We start from the raw sequence: 23,597 nt of genomic DNA, 5'->3' as shown, positions 1-23,597 counted from the left end.
CACCAAGTTAGGAAGTTTTCTGTCTATATTTTTTCAAACAGGTTTTGTATCTCTTGCTCCTTTTCTTCCTCTGAAATCCCTGTAATATGAATATTGATATGTTTCATGTTGTCCTGCAGTTGCCTTAAACTATCTTGGTTCTTTTTTTCATTTTGCACTGACTGGGTGTTTTGTTCTACCTTGTCTTCCAACTCACTGATTCAATCCTCCGCTTCATCTAGCCTGCTTTTAATTCTTTCTTGTATATTCTTCGTTTCCTCCTGGTTCTTATTCATAGTTTTTATGTCCTTTTGGTGTTAATATAGTTCCCACTAAGTTCCTTGTAGTTCTCACTGAATTCCTTACTGTCCTTATAACCATTACTTTGAATTCTATGTCTGATAAATTGCTTGCCTCAGTTTCATTTAGCACTCTTTTTTGGGGGGATTCCTCCCTTTTTTATTTTGTTTTTTTCTTTGTCTCCCCATATTTTTGTGGCTCTTCTGCTTGTTTCTGCATATTGCAAAGTAGATAGTAGTAGATCTGCAAAGTAGATTGATCTACTTTGATCCTCTGTCTTCATGGATTGGCCTTCTATGGTAGGAGTCCTGTGGGATTCAGAGGTGCAGTCTCCCCAAACTTTCGAGCTGGATACTCTAGGGATGCCATTTATACAGTTTTTGTATGCTCTCTTGTTGTAATTGGGTTGTCGTTGTTTTTCGCTTGTTTGTTGGTGGGTTTTCCTCTCCAGCTGGCTAACTGAGAGTCACAGCCCCCGCCACATCTTGTATACTGCTGTAACGGTGCTGTCAGAACAAACCAAAACAACCCAACAAATTAAACACACACCAGCAAAAATACCCCGCCCCCACCATGATATAAACAACAAATGAGCTAAGATTTATAAAGGTTGAAAGAGAGTAAGAATATTATATGAAAGGAAAAAAGAATATGAGGTGACTAAAGGGAAGAAAAATGATTTTGAGAGCATAGAGGGAGGAGAAATAGTAAAAGTAGGGAATAGAAAGGAGGCAAAGAAAAAGAGAAAATAAAATTTACCATGTAAATAAAATAGGGACAGAATACAGCAAACTGGAGTGAGACAAGAGAATAGTACGATATGAGGTTTGGAGACAAAAATAGTGAAAAAGTAGGAACTAAATTGTGGTAAAACAACCACCTCAGTGTTATCCACAACAAAGGAAGAAAGATTGGTAAGGGTGGAAAGAGAATAATAATATTATAAGAAAGAGAAAAGAAAGAAATGGAAAAAAAAGATTGTGAGATGTCTAAAGGGGAAAAAACTAGAGGAGAGACAGAGGAGAAATAATAACTGTAAGGGTTAGAAACTAGGCCAAGAGAAGGATAAGATAAAATTTAAAACAAAAATAAGACAGGGCAGGGGGAAGGCAAAATGGAGTAGGAAAGGAGAACAGTAAAATATGAGATTTAAAAATAAAAAATAAAAAAATAAAAAAACAGTAAACACCTAGGGATAGAATTGAAAAAAATGCAACAAAAACCCCAATATCAATGACAATTGAGCAAATATTAATAAAGGTGGAATGATAATAAGAATATTATAGGAAAGGGAAAAAGAGTATGAAATGACTAATGGAAAGAAAGATGGTTTTGAGGGGATGGAGGGAGGAGAAACAGCAAGAATGAGGAATAGAAACCAGGAGTAGAAAGGAAAAAATAAAATTTAACACAAAAATAAGAAGGAGAAGGATGAAGGGAAAATGGACTAAGAGAAGAGAAGAATAAAATATGAGACTGGAATTAAAACTAAAGTAAAAATTAAAAAGTAATAATAAAAATAAAAATATATAAAACAAAATAAAAGAAAAGTAAAAACAGTGAAATAGTAGGAACGAAATTAAAAACAAAGAATGTTAAAAAACAATGCAGGGGAAAATTTGCACAAATAATCAAGAAGAATGAGGTGGAATTCACCTCAGCACAATCTAGTGTTTGTTGGCCTACAGTCTTCTTCAGGACCCACCCCTGATGTCCGCTGGTGTCCCACTGTAGCTCTAGGCAGCCTGTTCGAGGCTACAAGTGATCCATGATCTCTGGCTGTCTCCTTTAGGCTTGGCTGGTCCCCCACTGTTCTCCCCTGCTGGCTTCTTATCAGCACAAGGCCCAGGGGTCTGCATGTACCACCTCCACCTGCCTCCTGAAGGTGCATCTGGTGTGAACAGTAGGATGGGATCCTTGGATCACCCCCCAAGGAGGTGCTGTTCAGCCTTCAGGGAAGATGGGTGCATCCCCATATCTGTACCACACATCTTGGTCTGTTTCAGATAATTTCTGCTAACGTATAGTTTCTGATGAATTAGCTGTCTGTTTCATGTATGTGATCAACCTATGTAAAAGGATCAGCTCTTTCCTACTCAGCACTGATGGCAACTCTGTGTGAGAGGAGAGGCTGGTCGAGGCCCTGAATACCTCTTACTGAGCCAGTTTCCAATCTCTCTGCTGTGCTGTTTTCAGTTGAATAGTGCCTGAGAAGGAACCAGCATAGAGTCTGATGGAAATTCATAACGGGCTCCTTTGGAGATTGTCTTTCTTTCCCCTATGATATGTGCTGGTCAAGGGGTTCTTGAGTTTGGCCTTACTGTTCTGCAGGTGGGGGTTGGGCACGCCTTCCACTTCCCGGAGGTTTGTATTCTGTAGTATTGGTGGCCCTGCCTGGCTGCAAAGAATCTCAGGTGCTCAGCTCTAGCCCATCCTTTCCTGCCTCACTGCTGCGCAGGAAGCTCAGATCCAAACCCTCCATCCTGCTTGCAGTCTCCTGCTCCGTAGCCATGCTGGGTGGGGCTCCGCAATCCCTTCACGGTGTGACCTTCTACTCTTCCTGGCCAGCTGGGTTCAATGGGCATGAACCATCCTTTGAATTTGGCCTCTTTGCTGGCAGGTCAGCGGTATGCTCATGCAGGTTCCCTGTTCAGCCATGCCTTCACTCCCCTCTTTAAAAAAAGTCCCTATGTGACACCCCCACTGCAGCCCTAAGCCACTGCCTGGCTCTAAAAAGGCCAAAAGTCTTTCTTAGTCAGGGCTGGTCACAGACTTCTGGTGCCTCTGACAGTCTTAGGAGCCAGAATTTCTCTCCTGAAATCTCCAGGTTGGTTCTGCAGCCATGGTGCTATGTGTGTGCAGCCCGAGTCTCCCAGACTCTGTGAATCCTCCCAAGTCTCTCTGGGTCAGGACTGGGGGTTCCCTATGCAGGATTGTGCCTTGTCTGCTCTGGGAGGGGCAGGAGCCACCAAGCTGCGCTTTCTCTCCTCTGCTCTCTCCTTTGCTTCAGGGACCTCACTCCAGGGTATTTCTCTGAAGGTGGAAAATTTTAAGTATTTACCAGATTTAAGAAGTGTGTGAGAAAAACCCCACCTATTTAAGGAACTTAAAACACTTGGGAAGGCACTTATTACTCAAATGATTATTTTGCTAGTGATTCTTGATAATGAAGGTTAGCAAAATATGACACCTCAAAATATGCCCTTTAATACAGGGTCCAGAAGTAAGACCTGCTTGAGTGAGGATGGTAGGGTAATAATATGGGTGTAATAATTTATAGTTTTAATTTGAACATTTCACCTAAAATGCCATATGGTGTGCTTGAGTGTGATAGTGTTATGTTATAGAATTACATGCTTATGATTTTGTAATAAAAGATTTTGTAATAAAAAAGGGGTTGTTTGTGCCAGACCCTTGTATATTGATTATTTTGAGCTGTGGGCACTTGAAAAACAGCAAATGAAGGGAAAGTGTTTCTTTGAACTCACCTTATCTGCTTACAGACAGATCCTCCAAAAGGCAATCAATTGTCCTAAACCCCAGGAGTTTCCTCATAGGAGAGGAGGCTAGAAGGCAACACCATACCTGGTAAACTTTGTCACAAACTAACATACCTCCCATCTGCTATTCTAAGAGACAATTCATCTTTTCTAAATATCATTTACTTTCCCCTTCCCCTATTAAGATAGTACTAAAGCCTGAATTTTAAGCCACCTTGGAGAGTTACTCATTTTTCCTTGGGTTTTTCCCATGTACAGATGATGTATACATGTTAATAACCTCTGTTTTTTTCTTGTTAATTTGTTTTTTACTAGAGGGGCCTCAGCTAAGAACTCAGATGACCAGAGGGAAAATTATTTTTCCTCTCCTAAAATAGTTTGTTCAGGTTTGTAGTTTACAACTTTCTTAACTTTGTAGTTAAAAATAAAATAATGGAATGCTTGGTCACAAAAAAGAAGCAGCTTCTGCCTCTCTCTGTCTACAGGAGGAATATAGGGGTGTGTGCTCAGATGTAGGGGGCACTGAGGTGGGAGTGGTTTTGACAGCTACAAATGCCAATATTTTTGTGGTGTCAGCTTATTGTATAGACAGCATCTTGGCTCAGAGAACTTAGATATTAATCCAATTCATATTATGGGAGCAGAAACTCCCTGAAATCGATAGATTAAAGAGTCAAATAGTGAAAAGAGGATGTTTACTCTTCCCTGTCCCTTTTTAATTAAACTGAGAGAGTTTTCATTTTGAAGACTCCCCAGTCTCCCAGAATGGAAATGGAGACTGAGAAAGAAAGCCAGGCCACAGTAACATTGCTTTTCTCTGTGACTAAGACATGTGTTACATATGAGATAAGCATCATGAAATAGAACTGCACAATCTTAACTATTTAGTTCAAGGTTAGAAAATAACTGCATTGTCTGATTCTTGGCATCATTTCTGATTCATTTATGTTGCTTCTTGGCATCTCATTTGAGGTTCATCAACAAGAAACAAGACACGGACAGTGAGGAGCCTTGTCGCCTGCTAACATGAATTGGTGGTGTTTATTACATGAGCTTAGTCACTACATTGCTTTTGCCTCAAATCCCCATATACCCAGTTCCTGATGGCTGTGTGAGGACACGCCCCTTATACCATAGTTCCTAGGTGGCCTACTGAACACCTAGGGGTGAATTACTTTAGACAACTTCATGCTGAGCCAATAAGAAGTAGTAAACATTCCTGTTTCACACAGAATTTGTGCTGACCCACGTGACTTCTCCACTCAAGAATATCATGTGACTTATTGTCTTTGTATTAATAAACAGAAGTAGTAGGCCATTTTTAAAAATCTGCAGTGACATTTGGCATCCTTCTTATTCTGATGTTCTCAGAGATCACAAACACAACAGATAAAAGGGAAAAGAAATAATGGATCCCACAAGTTTTATAGCAAATTATTTTGAATCAGATACGCCTTCCTCAACTACTGGTTTTAAACATGATTTAGAGGTTTTGGATAAAGGAGGTTCATCTCTTCATATCATATCTCTCCATATATCATCTCATATTTTATATATACAAATTTTATATATCTTTTTCTTTTTTTAAAAATATTTTATTTATTTATTTTTAGACAGAGGGGAAGGGAAGGAGAAAGGGGGAGAGAAACATTAACGTGTGGTTGCCTCTCACTCACCCACTGTTGGGGACCTGGCCTGCAGCCCAGACTTGTGGCCTGACTGAGAATCGAACGAGTGACCCTTTGGTTCACAGGCCAGCACTCAATACACTGAGATACACCAGCCAGGGCTATTTTTCTTTTCAGTGTTTATTCATACAATGATTTTTCATGATAATATCAGCATATTAAAATGATCACATCTCACAATTAATATGTGACTAAAAATGTACATTAAAATTTACCAGTATGGTAATAGTATATGTCTAGTGACAAGTAATTTGTGACACTATAATACAAGATAATATAAATACACAGGAGTGCAAATACACACCCTGCCATTCTCTGCACTGTGTTTCCTATATCCACTCTGTACATTCTTGCTTGAACTCTAGAGGCAGGGTTCAGTGCTTCATCTTTTGGGTTCCTATAGTAATTGATAAGTGTTCTATTATGACCCTTTGGATGTTTCTGTTTTGTGGTTTACATATCCTGAAACCTCTAAAGTGTAAGAGCCATAGGTCATTTATATTTTGAATACCTGTATGTCATGCATGTACTTGGTACAGGTGTTTAATTTATGTCTATAGAATGAAAGAATGGTTATTTTGATGTCATTTTGCTTAAATCTATTTTGGGTTCTCAGAATAAGGTTCCCAGTGACATTTGACCTAGCATAGAAAAATTCTTCCAATTATAGGTAAAGTTGGTTATTATGCCCTGGGAAGTTCTTAGAAATATTTTAAAAATATTTTAGAAATATTTCTGCTTTTTAAAAATTGAGAATTTATCTGTCACACCATCTGAGTCTATGCTCATTGCTTAAGTATTTCTAATATTTTTCTTAGGCAAGAAATATTAATACACAGTATCTATGTCTTTCTTTCCTTCTTTATCTGCATCAAACCTGTTTGATGATTCCTGGTCTGCTGCAATATAGCTCCTTGGGAATAAATAAAAAAAACTTCTCAAAATGAAATTATTATATCACTTATAAATTCATAATTACTTCATATGCATCGGTTAATAATTTGGTCAATATTATTAGGGGTAGAATTGTCAGATGAACATTTTACCTTCCAGTGGAAAAAAAGTTACATTAGGTCTTGGTTCTTTCATAGAGGAAGGTACAATTAAAAATTGATAACTTTTATTAATCTTATTATTTTAAAATATACTCAAGGCTTGTTCAAATATTTTATGAGTTACATTCATAAAGTTTATAAAAATTTAATTTACTTATTAAAACATTGTGGGAGTAGAAAACAATCTCAGTAACAATGAGACAAAAAATTACTTTGAGTAAATTTGTGCAACTGTACTTCTGATTGCACTTAAAATAATGCTTTCATACACCCATATCTTTTTTCCTTTTCCCCAGAAAAGGACAAGTAATTTTATATAGTTTCAGTAAGTATTCCCCTACTTTTTGCAGTTTTTGCATAAAATTAATTATTGTTATGAATATGAGATTTACATAGAGTATGAATGGATATTTCAGTATCTTTGCCTATTTATTTTTACTTCCATTATATACACTATTTAGAGAAAATATATTTGGTTCTGGCTGGTGTGGCTCAATGTGCTGAGTGCTGACCTGAAAACCGAAGGGTCACTGGTTTGATTCCCAGTCAGGGCACATGCCTACGTTGTGGGCCAGGTCCCCAGTAGGGGGCATGCAAGAAGCAATCACACATTGATGTTTTTCTCCCTCTCTTTCTCCCTCCTTTCCCTTCTCTCTAAATATAAATAAATAAAATCTTTAAAAAATGTATTTGAATGAACCTCATTTTCTTCTAGAAGTAATTGTTCCCGTTTTTTATATTTTACCCTTGATTTGGGAAGGTTTGTTACTTTATTAGTGATGCATCAAATAATACTCTAGTAGCCTGAGTTAATAAAACTTTGCAACAGCTAATAGAATAATGTTAGGTCATAATGAGAAAACCATCAGGTTTTGTTGAAGTAGTATCTGCCATCTTGATAACCCCCTTGTTTTTTTTATTAGCTTTTCTTATACAGCAAGGCAGCCATAGTGAACTAGTTAGGTAAGCAGGTGACACCAGGCTTGAGTGGGTTTGAGTCTCGGTGCCACTGCCAACTCACTATGCGCACTTAGCCTCTCTGCACTTCAGTTTTCACCTGTAAAATGGGCAGGATAATAAATGTATATGATAGGGTTACTGTGAAGAGTAATAAAATAATGTGTCAAGAAACTTAGAATAATAACTAGTGTGCACTAAACATTCAATGTACCTTCACTATTATTATTAATAGTAACAGTTTGGGAAAAAATACTAATGTACAATCATTCATACATAAATTTAATTGTGACTAAGGGACAAATAATACCAGTTGTCTCATTTTGTAAATGGGTAAATTGAGGCATTTAATTTCATTAACTGTTTATCCTAAGAACCATGAGATAAGCAATATACCTGAAGATACCTTTAACAACCCAGAGTCTTATTCACACCAGAAGGCTTCTCCTTTACTGCAAATGACATGATCATATGGTAAAGAAATTTTATATGCATGTTATCTACATAATTTACACCAACAAATCATTTTCAAGTTGTGTGCGGTATTATCGCCAAAGGCAGGTGAGAATAGTAAACTAATGATACTGGAAGGTAAAGTGGCATACCTGGAAGAAGCCAGCCAAAGGAGAAGTCTCTACCTTAAGTCTCATGTTTTTTTCATTTCACGATGGTGAATGTGTTCTCTGATGCCTCTATCAGTCAGATTCTTGGAGGAAATATTTGGTATTTTCAAATTTGGTGGTTGAGAATTTGATAGAGCTGATTTACAAGGGCGTAGGCAGGCTTTAGGACAGTCACAAAGTAGCAGTGCAGTACCATGGTTCTAGTGACAGGCCGGGGCAAAGCGTACTGCCCTGAGGGTTTCTGGCTTTTCTGAGTGTGGCACAGCACACAAGCTCTCCTGATGGGGGCACCCAGAAATAAATGCCCCAAACTCACTTGTCTCCCTGCCACCTGTCTCCACCAGCACCTCTGATAGTCTGAAAGCAATATGTAACAGCCAGGCAAGGGGGCCTGTGGATCCTGTCTGTGTAAATCAGCCTCCAAGTGCACAGGGCAGAATGAGGAAGAGTGGATAGACAACAGCAAATGGAAGATGTCCAGTACGAGTGCATACATTTATGTTTGCTTCAATATTAAAGGAACTTAAATGCCTACCCATTAAAACTACCATCAGGTATTTCAGGAGAATGGGTATTTCAGGATGGAAGGCTTCCTGTGTCTTGGTTTGGGCAGCTTAGAAATAAACAAATCCTTGATGGAAAAATTGGTCTTTGGTGATTTGAAATCCCTAATTGAATATTGAATTAGTTTTCCACTGCTATAGTCATTTTCTATTGCTGTGTAACAAACTACCGAATGTTAGCAAATTAAAACAGTGCAAATTTATCTTGCAATTTCTGTAGATTAAAAATATGAGTACAGTGTGTTTGGATTCTTTGCTCGGAGTCCTGGGTGGCTAAAATCAAGGTGTTGGTCAGAGCTGCATTTCTCAACTCCCCGGGTTTGGGGCTCTTCTGCCAAGCTCACTGGTTGTTGGCAGGATTCATTTCCTTGAGGTTGCAGGGCTGAGTTGCTGAGTTTCTTTTAGTTACCAGCTGGAGAGTTCTTTCAGTTCCTAGAGGGTGTGCGCAATTCCTTTTGCCCCCATTTGCAGTGTGCAACCTGGATGCTTACTCTCTTCCAGGCTGGCTGGGGCATGCCTCTCAGACTTCTGGGACCAGTTGGAGAAAACTACGAGCTTTTGAAGGGCTCACATGATGGGTCTGGCACATGCAGATAATCTCTCTATTTAGAGGTTAACTGATTTGGGGCCTGAGTGACTATGCTTGCGAAATCACTGCACAGCATTTGTATTTGATAGAATAACTGGTGGAAGGTGTATGTACATCAGGGACCTGGAATCTTGAGGGCGAGCTTAGAATTTTGCTTGCTATGGGCCCAAATGACTCTAAGTGGAATCGCCTGGGACTCTCCCTTCATAACCTCTGGAAGGTCTGATGTTGCCGACCTCTAAAACCCAAGGTAGCTTTGTGCTCTTTAGACTAGAAGTAGCTGCAAATGCAGAAGACTTCAGGGGACAGAGCAGATAGCATGGCCCAGTCTCATGAACTTCCAGTACTTTCTGTGCATACAAATCTTTATGTCAAGTGGCAAGGTCTTCATTGGTGACATTGTCTATCTCATTTTGGGGTCCTCTCGCTGGATTCAGCAGTCACAGGCCCTTCAAAATTGCAAATTCAGTCTCATTATTTCAAATGTAAAATGCCTAATCTCATGTAATAATCATTATTCAATTACTCATAATAGGAAGTTCCCTCCTTATCACCCCACAGATCTATATCTATATCTATATCTATATCTATATCTATATCTATCTATATCTATATCTATCTATCTATCTATATATATCTAGAGGCTAGTATTTATCCAGATCTATAAAGAGTTTAGTAACTGGAAGAAAATGGCAAAATGCCATTTCCAGAGTCCCTCTGGAACAATGTTTCTTTCTCCCTTAGATATGCATGTATGCTGCTCACGGGCATGCGTGTGGGAGTTCACACACTCCCTCCCTCTCTTCCTCACATACCCTCATCACCAGGGATCTTCAACTTGCATATCTCTTAGTGCAAGTGAAGTTCTCTCTTCCAGCTCTTGGACATAAAGCTCCTAACTCAGCCCCCATGAATTTGGATGGTCTCCTCCAATAGCGTCAGCTGCACGGATAGGGACTTGTGACTGAAGTTGAGCATATTTTCATACATTTATGATGCTTGCTTACACAGTTTGACAACTCTTTGTTGTATTGTTCATCTTTTTTGTTACTGACTTGTAGGTGTTCTTCCTAGTTTTATAAATTATAATATTTTGTCAGTTATATGACTCCATTTGCATATAAAATCTTTTATTATATCTAAATTTTAAATTTGAATGTAAAGTTACCAATTGTTTCCCTTTTCCTCTTTTTTGAATTGGTAATTTTATTAGCAATTAACCATATGTTCTAAAAATCATATTTGATGTGATAAATTAAACTTAATAAAAATATTTAATTTTTGAAGGTCTGACAATTGTAAATGCTTGAATGTATTATCCTTATGCTTTAAACAAAAAGGGAAATACATTTAGAATCATAATCTAGGTATATCATCATATTTAAAACCTTTCTTAGTATTTATCTAGATTTATAAGACGTTCATTAAATGGGAGAAAATGACAGAATGCCAGTCTGTTTACAACAGAGCAATAAAGTTCAAGCAAATAAGAAAGCAAAACCCAAAGGAGTAGCAGAAGAAACCAACATTTGCTTTGTCTTTCAGTCACATAATTTTGCAAAGTGTGTATTGCTATACACAATTTACAAATGAATGCATTGAGCCTCAAAATTATTAAATGACTTGGCCAAGCAATTTAGCTTTAAAGTTGAAAACTGAACTGAGGGTTCTTTGGTTCTAAGCCTTGCTATTTATTGGTATATCTCTTTGAACATCCAAGTACCTACTACTAAAAAAAAATTGACTGAATAACAGTTTGCATTTATATGCAGTGTCTGCCAGGGCTGAGATGTGTGTGGAAGGGTTCAGCAGATGTCAGGCACACAGCCATTATTCTCTGTATTGACTCTGGGCAAAAAGAACATAGGTAACAAGCATACTTTCCAGCCTTTTAAGAAATTTTATCTTGCTTTTAAACATCTATAGTATCTTTGACAATGACATTCTGCTTAGTTTTTTTCTTTTTCTTTTTTTGAATAGCAGGCCAAAGTTCCTTTGTAGTTTGATTGAGAGTTGTCAAGTGGGAATAAAAAAAAGATGGAGGCAAATATCATCCGAGAGTTGCTGATACTCCCATCAGAAATCTCTCTGAGTGCTTGCAGCTTCCATCCTGACAGTCTGAATTTTGACTGTGTTAGTCCTCTGTGATATATTTAGAAAAACTGGTTGCAGAACATATAGAGCATTCTAAGGGTCTAAAGATTTTAGAACTCTGTAGTTTAGCTCACTAACAGTCTTGGATGGTGTTGAGGAAAATTAAAGAATGTTATGTTCTTGAGTTCATTAAGGATGTGAGGAAGGCTGTACAAGATCCTATGTAGTTAACAAAAGGCAGACCCTTCACAAGAAACAAGAGGTCTTTTGAATTCACATTAGACCAGTGAAGGCTGATTATGTCGAGAATGCTGCCCTTGTGTTTACTACTTGATGTGAAATATATGGATGAGGGACAAGTTGGCTGGAAATGGTACCTAATAGGAAAAACACTTGTTGGTGAGACATAAACAGTCACTGGCATAAGAAAAATAATCTCAGTCCCACTGAGGACTCTTGTGTGATCTAACTTCTCCATGAATAGCATTTATACCTTTGGAAACATGTGAGGTTTAATTTTGCCAAGAATGAATGTCTAAGTATACGAGTTATATAATGGCAGCACTAGGATACCATTTTAGTTTGAAATAGCATGTATCTATACACACAGAGTAGCTGAGGGAGACTATGGCCCTTGGAAGTTTTTAAACCTTTGTTGAAAGTTCATCAACTCATTTTTTGAGATTTGGGGTTGATAAATCTTGTACCTCTCTGACTCTACAGTTTCTTCATGAATTGAAGTCAAATTCAAGGAGGCAAAAAGAAACCCAATATATAGCATTAGTTTTACTCATGGTTAAGCTGGATTGGAAGACAAGGCAGGGCTTTCTATCTCCTAGAATCTAGACTGCAGGATCCTGAATTTCCCCAGGAGTAGGCAGAGAGGCCAGAAACTCCACCTGAATGTTCCCGGAAAAGGGGCAGCTAAGCCCAGACATGAGACAGTACAAGCTTAAATACAGGTGGTTCATGCTACCACAAGAAACTGGTGGGCCCCATATCCTCACCCCTTCCTGTATTTTCATGCATGCCAAGGTCTCATCACTCTCACCAAGCAAGAGCAAAAGTCTGTACACACACACACGCACGCACGTGGCTCTGCCTTCAAGAGCAGGAAAAACCATTGCTTCTGATGACCTACTGGTATTGTTACTTCTTTGGAAGTTCTATTTTCATTGCAAAATACTTTCAGCTCCACTGCTGATTCCTAGTAGAAGTGTGCGATCCTGAAAATCAATAGATTCTAAACATCGAGAGCTAAAAGAACAATTACAAGAGCAGTGGCAAAAGCAATAACAATAACAACAAAAAAGACAGAAAATTTTAATCTATATTTATTATGAAAATGAAATGCAAAAATCATATTTGAAATTTTTTAAGGGTAAAGCATCAGTTGAATTTTGTTCATTCATCCATTCAAAAGTCAAACCCAAAATGAGGGTGAAAGTGTATATAATTCCAAAATCTTGTTCTATTCTTTTGTAAATCATTAACACTTCCTTTTTTTTTCTAGGAAATTAAATTAATTGGTAGGTCAGTTTATGAAAGATTGGGGACTTTCTTGAATAAACCATTTTATGACCTTTGTAAATAGACATCGTGAAGACATAATTTTAGATTCTAATATTGATACATTCATAAATGGAATTTCATTGTGGTATTACTATTTCTTCAGTGATTTGACTTCCACTACACTTTTTGTCTTTGTCTGCTGAGTATTTACAAACATAAGTGACTCTCACATTGACCACTATAACTTTTTTGGGGGGCACTTAAATTAATACACAGTTTCCAAAATAATTATATAAATTTATTTTGTAAGCAACAGTAAATGTTGAAAAACACTAATATTTCAGTTATGTTGCTCTTATAAACAAGTATGTTTTTAGTAATTAAAAGCACAGTCAGCTGTAGTTGTAATTGTAGTGTTCTTATAGTTGGTTAAACTTATTTTTATCTAAGACATAAAGATGGCACATTCATTCTCTAAAACATGAATATATATTAAATGGTATCATTAACTTTCTACTGAGAAGTAGTTATAGTTGCCCTTTGCCATACAGAATTCTCTACTAATGGAAACATTCTAGTATTTTCATTCATATCTTCAACCTAATAACCCAGCCAACATAAGTTTGTGACAAGGAATTAGGGTCAAATCATACTAGGTTTTAGGAATCAGATCAAACTTCTTGATTCTAATAGTGTATTTCCTTTCAGAAGAAATGAAACTCAAAAACCATCAATTCACAGATCGAAATTGTGGCAAGTTGAAAAAAGTTGTCCAGTGTTGACCTTTGCTGGCTAATGGCTCTAATCTCGTTATTGAGTCCACATGGTATCACCTGTTATCAATAACAGTAATGTACTTGAGTCCATTTTAAGGAACTCGGAATTGCTTATACTCTATTATCCTACCAACATCATCTGTAATTAAAACAAGTTTTTTACTCTAGACTCCTCTTTGGTGTGGCTACACACTGCTTTGCCGATCTCAAGAGAAAAATGTCTACAATAATTTTTCATTTCATGTGATTAAATGCTCTTGAAATCTAGGGATTTACCTCTAAAAAATGTAGGACTTTTATCAGCCTGTGCAAATAAACACACTAATAAATGTACAAATAAGATCTATAAAACATAATTGGTTTTCCCCAGTGTTTGTCACTTTTACTTATAAAATTAGGTGCTTAAAGAAACAGTAAACCTTTGAAGTATAGTATGTGCTCCAGTAAGATGCTAACTGGATCTTTGTGGTCTAGCTGAGCCTTCCTAATTTTCCAAATTGGGTCCCAGCGAATAACACCGTTTTCTGGAGGGCATCCGACCCAGTACTAACATATGTAAAGCAGAACAGTCACAGAAAAATGGAGTTTTTGATTAGTTGTTTTGTGATTTACTTAAATATACCAGTTATTAATAAAATGCATTTGTTTGCATATATATGTGGATAAGCTATTTACAGTATGTTATGTATACACTTTTAAGTGTAAAAAATGAAAATACAGATTGATTAGCCCTTTTGAGGCTTTTGCACAATGTTTCTTCTTCCTGCTTTCCTGCAGCTGCTTTGAGGATTCAGAAAATTCATACGAGGTATGTACACAATCACACCCATAGTATGTACATCCTAGTCACACACTTAACACAGAGAAGATGTGTGAGGAATGTAAATCATCCCAGTGGTCAAAGAACTGACCTTACCTGTGACTAATGGCATGGGTAATTAGCCCTGGCATATTTGATAACGTGCCAATGTACTGATTACTATATTCAGCCTTTGTGATAATTAAGTTATCTACCCTTGAAGATGATTAAAAAAACCCAACAGCCCTTTCTGACCTTCAAAAAGGAAAGGACTGTTACTCAGTACACATGCACACTTTTTCTGGCTTTATTCACTTTTGTACATGTGCCTACCTTATGACAGGACTTGGCCTTAAAATGGGATACAGCATGTTATTTTTTTATGCACACATAAAAATAGAAAACCAACCACTCACAGACCGTACACACTTACAGAATGTATTGACGTACCACGACCAGCTACAGTATTATGCACAACATATTGTTCACAACATATTACTACAGCAGAGATAAATACACTTAGAAATTTAGTAATTGTTAGTATATTTCTTTCTTGAGTTTTCAGGACTCATTGATCTTTCTTAACCGAAGTACAGGTATCTCAAGGTGCCCCTAAAACAAGAATTAGTCTCTCCTCTCCTTTAGGGATTCAGAAGTATGACTACAATACTGCAACCTCCTGGCTTACCAACATCATCTTAAGATATGATGGAAAACACTATAAAAAATAATTTCCTCAAAGAGGCAGTTAAAATAAATGCTAGGAAATCTAACCTAAAATCATTAAAAGATACTGATAAACCTGGGCAAGCTCTTTCTACGCATTCAATATAGTTTGCTCTATACATAGTCTTTATATAATATTAAAAGCAATGATATGAATCAGAAAAAACTGTGTAACTGCTTAAAAGTTTTTCTCAAGAATAGACAACTTAATTTTTAAAGTAACAAGTAGTAATGCTAACAGCAACATCAAAAAGCAAGCTATAATTTTCACCCCAGAAATAAGTGGATGACATTCCCACATCTCAAGAAATTAAAAAAGAAGCTGACATTTCTCTCCCATTTAATTCTCCTTAGCACACTTAAATCACCTGGGTATCTCTCATCATAATTAGCTGCATGCTGGTTGATCATCAGTACCTTTTTCTGAAGGGCAGATTATGTGACTTTCATTCCTACAGTTTTGCAGCTAGTGGATTTTGAGCTTGAACCCAAAAAGATGCTTGATGAAGAATTAGTATTTAGGAATTAGATACTGCAACACCATTTTCTTTCTGTAAGGCATTATATGAGGCCCCTTTTGATATGAGTACTTATGTTTTAGTTATTTTACATTTGGGAACCCATTTATTTTGTAGCTAAGGCTGATAATCCTCCAGGCAGAGTTAATTGCTTTTCTACATGCAAGTGTCCAGGAAGAGTAATTACCATATGTTTAACTTCTTCACTTCAACAAAGTTTCCCGTTGGAGCTGTCTTGAGTTTTAAGCTAGCAAGACTTTTGGACTCCTTTCCTGTCTTGGCCGTCAACCGCATCCCTAATCATGCTCACTAGTGCTGAACCTCTTTGTGAAGCTCATAAATGAGCTTTTCCAGCAAGAAAGGAGAAATGATGCCTTTACTTATTTCGTCCTGTAGGTTACAGTCAGTGTTCACGGAGCAGACCGTAATTATACAATGGTGTGTCCATAGTAGATGCACTTGCTGGTATAACTGCCTCTTTTGGCACATTATTGCTTGGTTTTGATTTCATATTCAACAGTCTTTATTCTTGTGATTAGTATCTGAGATCGCTGGGACTTAAAAACAAAAACTTGTAAATAACATCTTGTTGCACCATTCTGGCCTCCACAGTCATTTCACCAAGGCCCATGGTTATTGAAATGTCCTTTAACATTATCATCACTTTGATCACCTAAGACCCAACAGTAATTTTTCAGGATATTTTGTTATTTCTATTGACATACATATACAGATGTATTGGATTTACTTAGAGAGGTTATTTGGTTGTGGCAAGTGAGTAGGTTAGCTGGTGCATGTTCACAGTTAAAAGTCGTTGTAATGACCTCTGGCAGATGTCACTGATTACTTGTGAGACAATTTTTCCACCTTCATCCATTTCATTTACATCCTTGGTCATTGCAAATCAAATTTATTTGATTTCTGTAGCCAAGGAGAATTTTTTTTCCGAGACTAGGATAAAGTTCATGGAAATCTGTTTCAATATTTACAAGGCTATTTTTTCCCCTTTTGCAAAAATGTCTAAAATTTTGTAGACATCCTTATGCCCATGTGTCTGCACAGATGACATTTATAATTACTCAGCCAGTTTCAGAAAGATGGACAGGAGATTCAGCCAAGAGGGCCACGCTCAAGGAACATTGCTAACAGAACACAAATGCTCAGAAGTGAATATAAAATAGTAAACATGAATAAGACTTCTGATTTACTGTATAGAAAAAACAAGTGTGGGGACAAGATGTCAGCTCATTTATCCAATATATTGCTGAGTTCACTGTATTTTTATCACAAAGGGAAATTCACAGGCCTCATTTCTTAAATACCATTTACGACAAAGCAGGAGAGAGTAAACAGCATCTTCTCCATGGCAGCATTGTAGATGATTTGTAAATCAGACGAATAGAGGCCTACAGAAGGCTGCAAGCGCCCAATTTTCTGTAAAAACACATTTACATATATGCAAACCTTATTCTAATGCATTGTTTTTCTTTACACTGATTCTTAAAAAGTAGACAAGGGATATGGTGAATTATGTGGTACTAGAAGTGGACAAATCTTTTAATACTTGCACAATATGTTGGAAGAAGTGACACTTTCTCACATTTAGGCAATAAAACAGTAACAGACTGGATATAGCAAAAGCCAAATAACTTCATTAATAGCATACTCACATATAACCTCTGTAAATACATTTTATAGTCACATCATAGTATATTTTTCACGTAGTATATACAAGAATTCCTGGAATGATAGGAACTCCTCGTCGGCTTTCTATTTTAAGACAACAAGCTTAATCTTGTTAAGGTTTTGGTTCAAAAATTCAAGCTCTAGGGTATGTGTTACACATGCATATTCAGTCCAATGTATGTAAATTTTGATATTTAACCTATAGCATGGAGAACACTGGTATCTGAAATAATGAGTATCAGATAATTCTAAAGATTAAAACACCATAACAAATCAAATAATATTCAATATGACTGAACTTGTCAAGGTAAGAAATCGTACTCATATATTTTATAACTATTTCATTTTGGATGCAAACAAAAAGGTTTCTGGTTAACTTTGATCTAACAAAATGTTAACTTATGCCACTGGTCCAAAATACACAGAGGTTAATTAGGATCTTACTATATGTAAAGTAATTGGTGTGTGCATTAAAACCAATAATCAAGAAAGATGTAATTAGAAAAGCAGGGAAGATAAACATATGATAGCTGAAGCGATGGCATTTTCTTGTCACCATAAAAATAGAAAAATCAATATTTAAATTAAAAATTCTAGTATTCATTGGGTAAGCTGGATAGCATCTTAACATTTTGAATATTTTATTATCTTCCACACACTGTATTCTAACTCATCTCTCTTTTATATTTAATATTTAATAGTTATTTAATTAATAAAACATTTCCTTCATTTATTTAAACAACTAAAATGCATTAAAAAGAACTAAAACATACCCCCAAAAATTTAAGGACAAAAACAGACAACTTTCAACCCAATGTGTGCCATGCAGGTAAAGAATAGCCAAACAAGTTCAGAGAGTCTGTCATTGAAATTGCTTTGTGGCCTGACTTGAGCAAACCCAAGGGGTCATGAATGATACACTGAATGTCTCTGCTGTGTCCTGGACCAAAGTGAAGGCAGATTTTTAAGTCCAAGGTTTTTACGACAGTACTTAGGGAATCATAAAGGAAAAGCATGCTTGTCTTGAACAGGCTTCTACCTTATTTCTCCATTTAACAATCTATTTCTGTTACTGTTTTTCAAAGCCTTCCTTCTGTAAGACTCAATAAGAAACAAAAGAAGAAAGCTTTTGTAATATTTTGTGACAATCTCTAGAGCATGGTAGAAGTAAAAATGAAAAATTAAAAAAAAAAAGATTAAGAAGCAAAGATTAGTTCCAGCACCAAAAAATACCCCAGTTAAAGTTACCATCTCAAACATTAAATTTTACTATGAGAGGCATAACTACAACACCAAATTTAGTTTTAATTAATTTAATTTTAAATTTATTTAATGTGCAACAAATGCCTACATCTCTTTTAGGCTTTTGCCTCATTTAACTATTTATAAATCATGAGATTACTACAAACTCATGAAAATAAATATCATTACCAGATGTTAAATTCTTCCTTTTCTCTTATTTTAATGCAGGAACAGCCTGTTCTAGCCACTTCTCAGCAGAGGATTACCTGGGGCCCACCCAGCCGCAGTGGGTATTGTTGACAGCTGCCACTGTGTACACAGGGTGTTCTCTGTGTACACACAGCATGTGTGCCAAGGTGTGAGGGAACACAGCCAGTGAGCGAGATCACACCCTGGAAAAGACATTTCCGACCAAAGTGAAATGAACGTTACTACAAATGGCTATTTAAGGCCAGAAGAGAGGTTTAGACTAAATCTCTAATCATCAATAGTAATTCGATTTCTAATTTGATGGTAATTTCTACTTTAGATAGCAGTCTTGATGGAGGCCGATTGGTGAGAAACTGAAAAATGTATCATTAACAAATTCATTAAAAGTTCCAAGTACAACCACTGCTAAGTACCATCCCAGGCTCTGAGAATGCTGTGACTGTGGTCTACACTGGCAGACCTCATATACAGCTCAACTGCTTTGACAGAAATCAATGGCTATTACTAATTTATTTAGGTTGTGCCCAGTGTAGCTTGTGGTGTTAAAGTTCAGGTATGATTTCCCCCCATATGTTCGGCATCTGCAAAAGAGAATTAAAATGAAAAAAATTATGCCAAAACGGAGATTTTTGAGTTCATGCAAAAATGGCATTTACGAGTCTCCGGAGAGAGGCTACATGGCCATCTGACTCATCTAGGGGAATGAGTTGAGAGAAGGCAGTCTGATTTCCTAAATGCAAGGTGGCGAGCAGTGTTCCCCCTACAGGGAGTCCAGGAGGGCAGGCCTTTCCAGGGCCCTGGCTCATTCCCCTGTTCCGCACAACCCCAGTCCCCAAGCCACTGCTGCCCATCCCAGCCCAGTGCCCTGTAAGACTCTCGTGGGTCCCCTGGACAGGGTCCATTTCTGGAGACAGGTGAGGGCTGAGGTCATATGGGTGCCTGTGTTCTCAAGGCCCAAAGCTCAAATTGTGTTTTGTAAAGGCCTCTCTTTTATTGGGTTTGAACGATGAGATACGATGGTGTTTCTCTTAAAATCAATAAACTTGCAGAGGTTACCTTTTTGCTACAGGTTAAAAACCTAAGCATTTACATGATATTAGTCTAACTTACAAACACTGTAAGGAAGCTTGTGCTCTAGTTGCTGCTGATTACAATTTCTATTAGGAGCTACTGAACCAAATCAAAAGAAAAACACAAACTGCATCCGTTTACAGGAGTCTAAATAAAACATGCTGTTTTTGTTACTCTGGAAGCTTTCCTTTTTTTTAACACAGAAAGAAGAGCATCTGTTAATTAATATTGTCAGTAGAATGTTTTTGGTGGACATCTGCACAACATAAAATTTAGTATTCTCAATAATTTGATGACTCTTCTCAAGAACTCGGTCACATGTACTTCTTCTAGGGTAAGGAAATATGGATCGAATCTGGTTGGAATCACAGAGATGCACCCTGCCTTCAGTGCTGGAAAATCTCTCTATATAAAGTTATGTTTTATGTGGGCAGTATTAATATTCAAAAGCATAGCTAATTCCTACTATAGCTTTCTTAAATTTATTAAGAGGGATAACAAGACTTATAAAAATGATTACCTGTAGATGCTTACAAGTATAAATTCATAGTTGGCATTTTATGAATTTAAATGCTTTTACTTCATGTCATTTGACCTAGGAATGAGTCAAATTTGTTTCAATTTTTTTTACATCATAGTTCTTATCAGCTACTTAAATTTTGTGTGATAACAGCATTCCTATTGCAATAGGACTAGAAAGTACAGATAGTGGTTTTGCTAATAGTGTTTTTGGTATTTTTAAAACAAAGCAGGGACTGTAATAGAAATACCATAGTGTAATAAACTGAGACAGTGATGCGAAATGACACATGTATAATGACAATGCTGGTTTTATAAGCAACAGCATATTAAAAAAATCCAGTGAACCTATTTCCTCTTAATTTAAGTCATACAATTTTAGTGAAGCTTGTTTTTCTCTTGTTCTTTCTGTTACATTGAAATATTTTAATTTATGGATTCCCCAAAGCGCCCAACAATTCTTTATAGTAATTCCTATAGGTAATACTCGCTTTCTCTTCCGGGTCTCTCAGGAAAAAGCTAAGTAAGTTTTGACATAAACAGACACTCATGATGACCCTAAATGCATTCAAGGGTTCCCACACTCGTTCCCTTTCAGTCCAACACCGAGGACGGGGCAGGACGGACGCAGCAGTTGGGGCGTCGGAAGTTCTGCAGCATGGACTGGAGAACGCTGTGCTGCCTGCCTTTGAGCTTTTTATTCGAAGAAGTATCTGAGGAAATGGATCTCCGGGTCTGGCTGTTCTGCGCTTTGACTGATTTCTCGTGTTCCCGGATTTGTCTCTGTAAATGGTTCTGGATGGCGACGCCCAGGGACTCCGGGTCCAGGGAAGCGCCGTACACTTCCCAGGTCATGCCTTGCTCGTCCCATACCACGTCCCTGACGCGCTTGGACTGTTTCAACTGCAGCTTGGCTTCAGCACTAAGCTGCTTCTTCTTCTCTCCCGGAGTGAGGCCCACCTGCGCGGCAGCCGCTGTAACGTTTAACTTTTGCTCCTTGAGAAACTCGCTGACCCGGCTGCCCCGGCGGGGGCTGGCTTTGACCGAGCGAGAAGGGGTCCTCTTGCCCGAACTAGGACTAGAGTCACCCATGGAATCAGAGGGCAGGCTCAGGCTGGTGACTGTCTTGGTCTGTCTATTCTCTTCTAGGGTGCTCTCCTGGTTATTTCTAACTGGAGAGGGTATGGGATGTGCAGCTGACTCTGTGGCTCCACTTTCTTGAGATTTAGGATTGAGCAGTAGGGTTTTGGTCTCTGCTTCTGCCCTCCCACCTAGGATATCCGCGCCACTAGATTCTTGTTCTTTTGCCATCTGAAGATACGCAGGCTTCTTCTCTTTTGCCTCTCCTTTATTAGTGGGATCCGAGCTCCCTAACTGCTCAGTTTTGATGGCAGGGCCGCAGGAGTCAAAGAGTTTGCAATCTGGGTCTGTCTTGTGGTCATTTGTGGTTTTCCCTGCAAGCTCAGGCGGCTTGGTTTCAAATTTCCCAAATCCATGACTGGTTTCATCTTGACTTCCTGCAGGGATAAAAATCTGGTCAGTAAGGTTAGTTTTCAGGGAACTACAATTAGTACCTGAAAGCTGTTTAGAGGTGGGCTCTGCTCTCACTGGGGTTATTCCCGCTGACCTCCCATCTTCTGTACAGGTATCCTGAGCATAATTGGATGCCACATTGATTGCTGAGGTATTGAGGACCTCACCTGGTAGGCTCACCAATTTACTATCCTTTTGGAAAGCCGTGGAAACAGCTGTGGTTGCCTGGATGTGCACCTCTGGCATGATGCCAGGGCACTGCCCCGACCCCTGGGGGGCCAGGGTGTTGACTGACAGCTCCAGTGTGTGGCTCCCGCTGCCGTGGCAAATGACATGCAGATGCTCTTGTTCCAAACGCTCAGGAGCCGGGGTTTCCTTTAAGAATGCAGGGAGGATGCTGGGGCTGGTGGAGACAGATCTGCTCTCGACACTCACCACTGCCTGCACCTCAGCATCTTGCTGGGCCCTGTTGGGAACTTCCTTCATCTCGTCTTCAGCTTGGTTGGTCATCGTACTTGCTTCTTTGAACCTTGACACCTGATGCTGTGCTGGTGGAGGCATCTTCTCTGAATCTTCAGGAAATGTCGAACCTTTGCTAGTGAGGTGGGATGGCTGAGGTGTCACAGAACTCAAGGCCTGGGTGTCTGAGGTGGTGGCAGAGGGCTGTTTGTTCGAAGAACATCCATCTTCTCTTGCTGGAGATTCACAGGACCTCATCTTGGAGTCGTAAATGGCTCCCTGACTTTCCCCTTTAGGCCCGCCTACAGGAGAGGAGACATGACTAAACAACTTGGCTGCTGGATTTGCAGTTTGTACCATTCCCTGGATTGGTTCTTGAGAAGGAAAATCACAGGGCACTTGATCTTTGCTGCTGTCACAAGTGCCTCCCACAGGACAGCTTGACTTCTCCGATTGCTCCCCATCTGAGGTTCTCTGTGATTTCCCCAGTGGATCTTCAGATCCTGATGAGGGGCTGGCATTGGGCTGGTCACCTGGGATGGCCTGGTGGGTGTGCTGACTGGCTGGCATTGTAAATGCTGCATGTATGAGATCCTTAGCTGCTGCAGAACATGAAGCTAGTTCTGTGGGCTCACTGTTTCCTGGAAGCTGGGTATTGCCAGGGGAGTTGAGTGTGGGAGATGCTTTCTCTACCTCATTGAAGATGCCGGGAGAAGACATGTCTGGCTGGGTGGTCTCATGCTCACAGGCCTGCATCAGAGCCTCCGAAGCTGCTCTGGGACCGAGGTCTGGTTCCGAAGGCTTGCTAAGAAGGCCATTGGTATTCTTACATGGGGGAGCTGCTTGAGGTTGAGGCGAGGCAGCCTGTATCTCTCCTATACCCTCTTCTTTTCCAGAAGCTGTGATGAGGGAAGTTTTAGCTGATCTTAGAGGGTCAGGTACAGTCCCCATGGAATTTCTCTTCAGGGAACCTCAGAGCTCTCCCCCGAGCAGTACTCCCACGGGGAAGCTGTCGCAGCTCAGAGCAAAGACACAGACAGGGATGGATGATTCCTCTGAAGGACGGATCTGTGAATCAAGGAAACGGCACCATTAATACGGTACAGCATTTAACCATTGAAAACATACCTGTCATTTGTAGATCTCATAAACACATTAAACCTTTTCCCTCCAAATTTATTCATTTAAAAATATATAG

The 23,597-nt window shown here is 38.5% G+C and overlaps 1 protein-coding gene across 1 annotated transcript; it reads right to left on the bottom strand.

The window, feature by feature from the left end:
- Positions 1-21,001: 21,001 nt before the first annotated feature.
- On the bottom strand, positions 21,002-23,350 carry GPRIN3 (GPRIN family member 3). Its single transcript, XM_054591741.1, has one exon. It carries the CDS (start codon positions 23,348-23,350, stop codon positions 21,002-21,004), a length of 2,349 nt encoding a protein of 782 aa, XP_054447716.1.
- Positions 23,351-23,597: the final 247 nt, after the last annotated feature.

This window comes from Pteronotus mesoamericanus, unplaced genomic scaffold, assembly GCF_021234165.1.
Source record: "Pteronotus mesoamericanus isolate MK-2021 breed Mesoamerican mustached bat unplaced genomic scaffold, CSHL_Meso_final scaffold_232, whole genome shotgun sequence".
Taxonomy (NCBI): Eukaryota; Metazoa; Chordata; class Mammalia; order Chiroptera; family Mormoopidae; genus Pteronotus; species Pteronotus mesoamericanus.
This window is presented reverse-complemented; position numbering and strand designations above follow the sequence as displayed.

Coding starts and splice junctions, on each gene's coding strand:
- GPRIN3 (XM_054591741.1), bottom strand. CDS start 23,350: ATGGGGACTGTACCTGACCCTCTAAGATCAGCTAAAACTTCCCTCATC.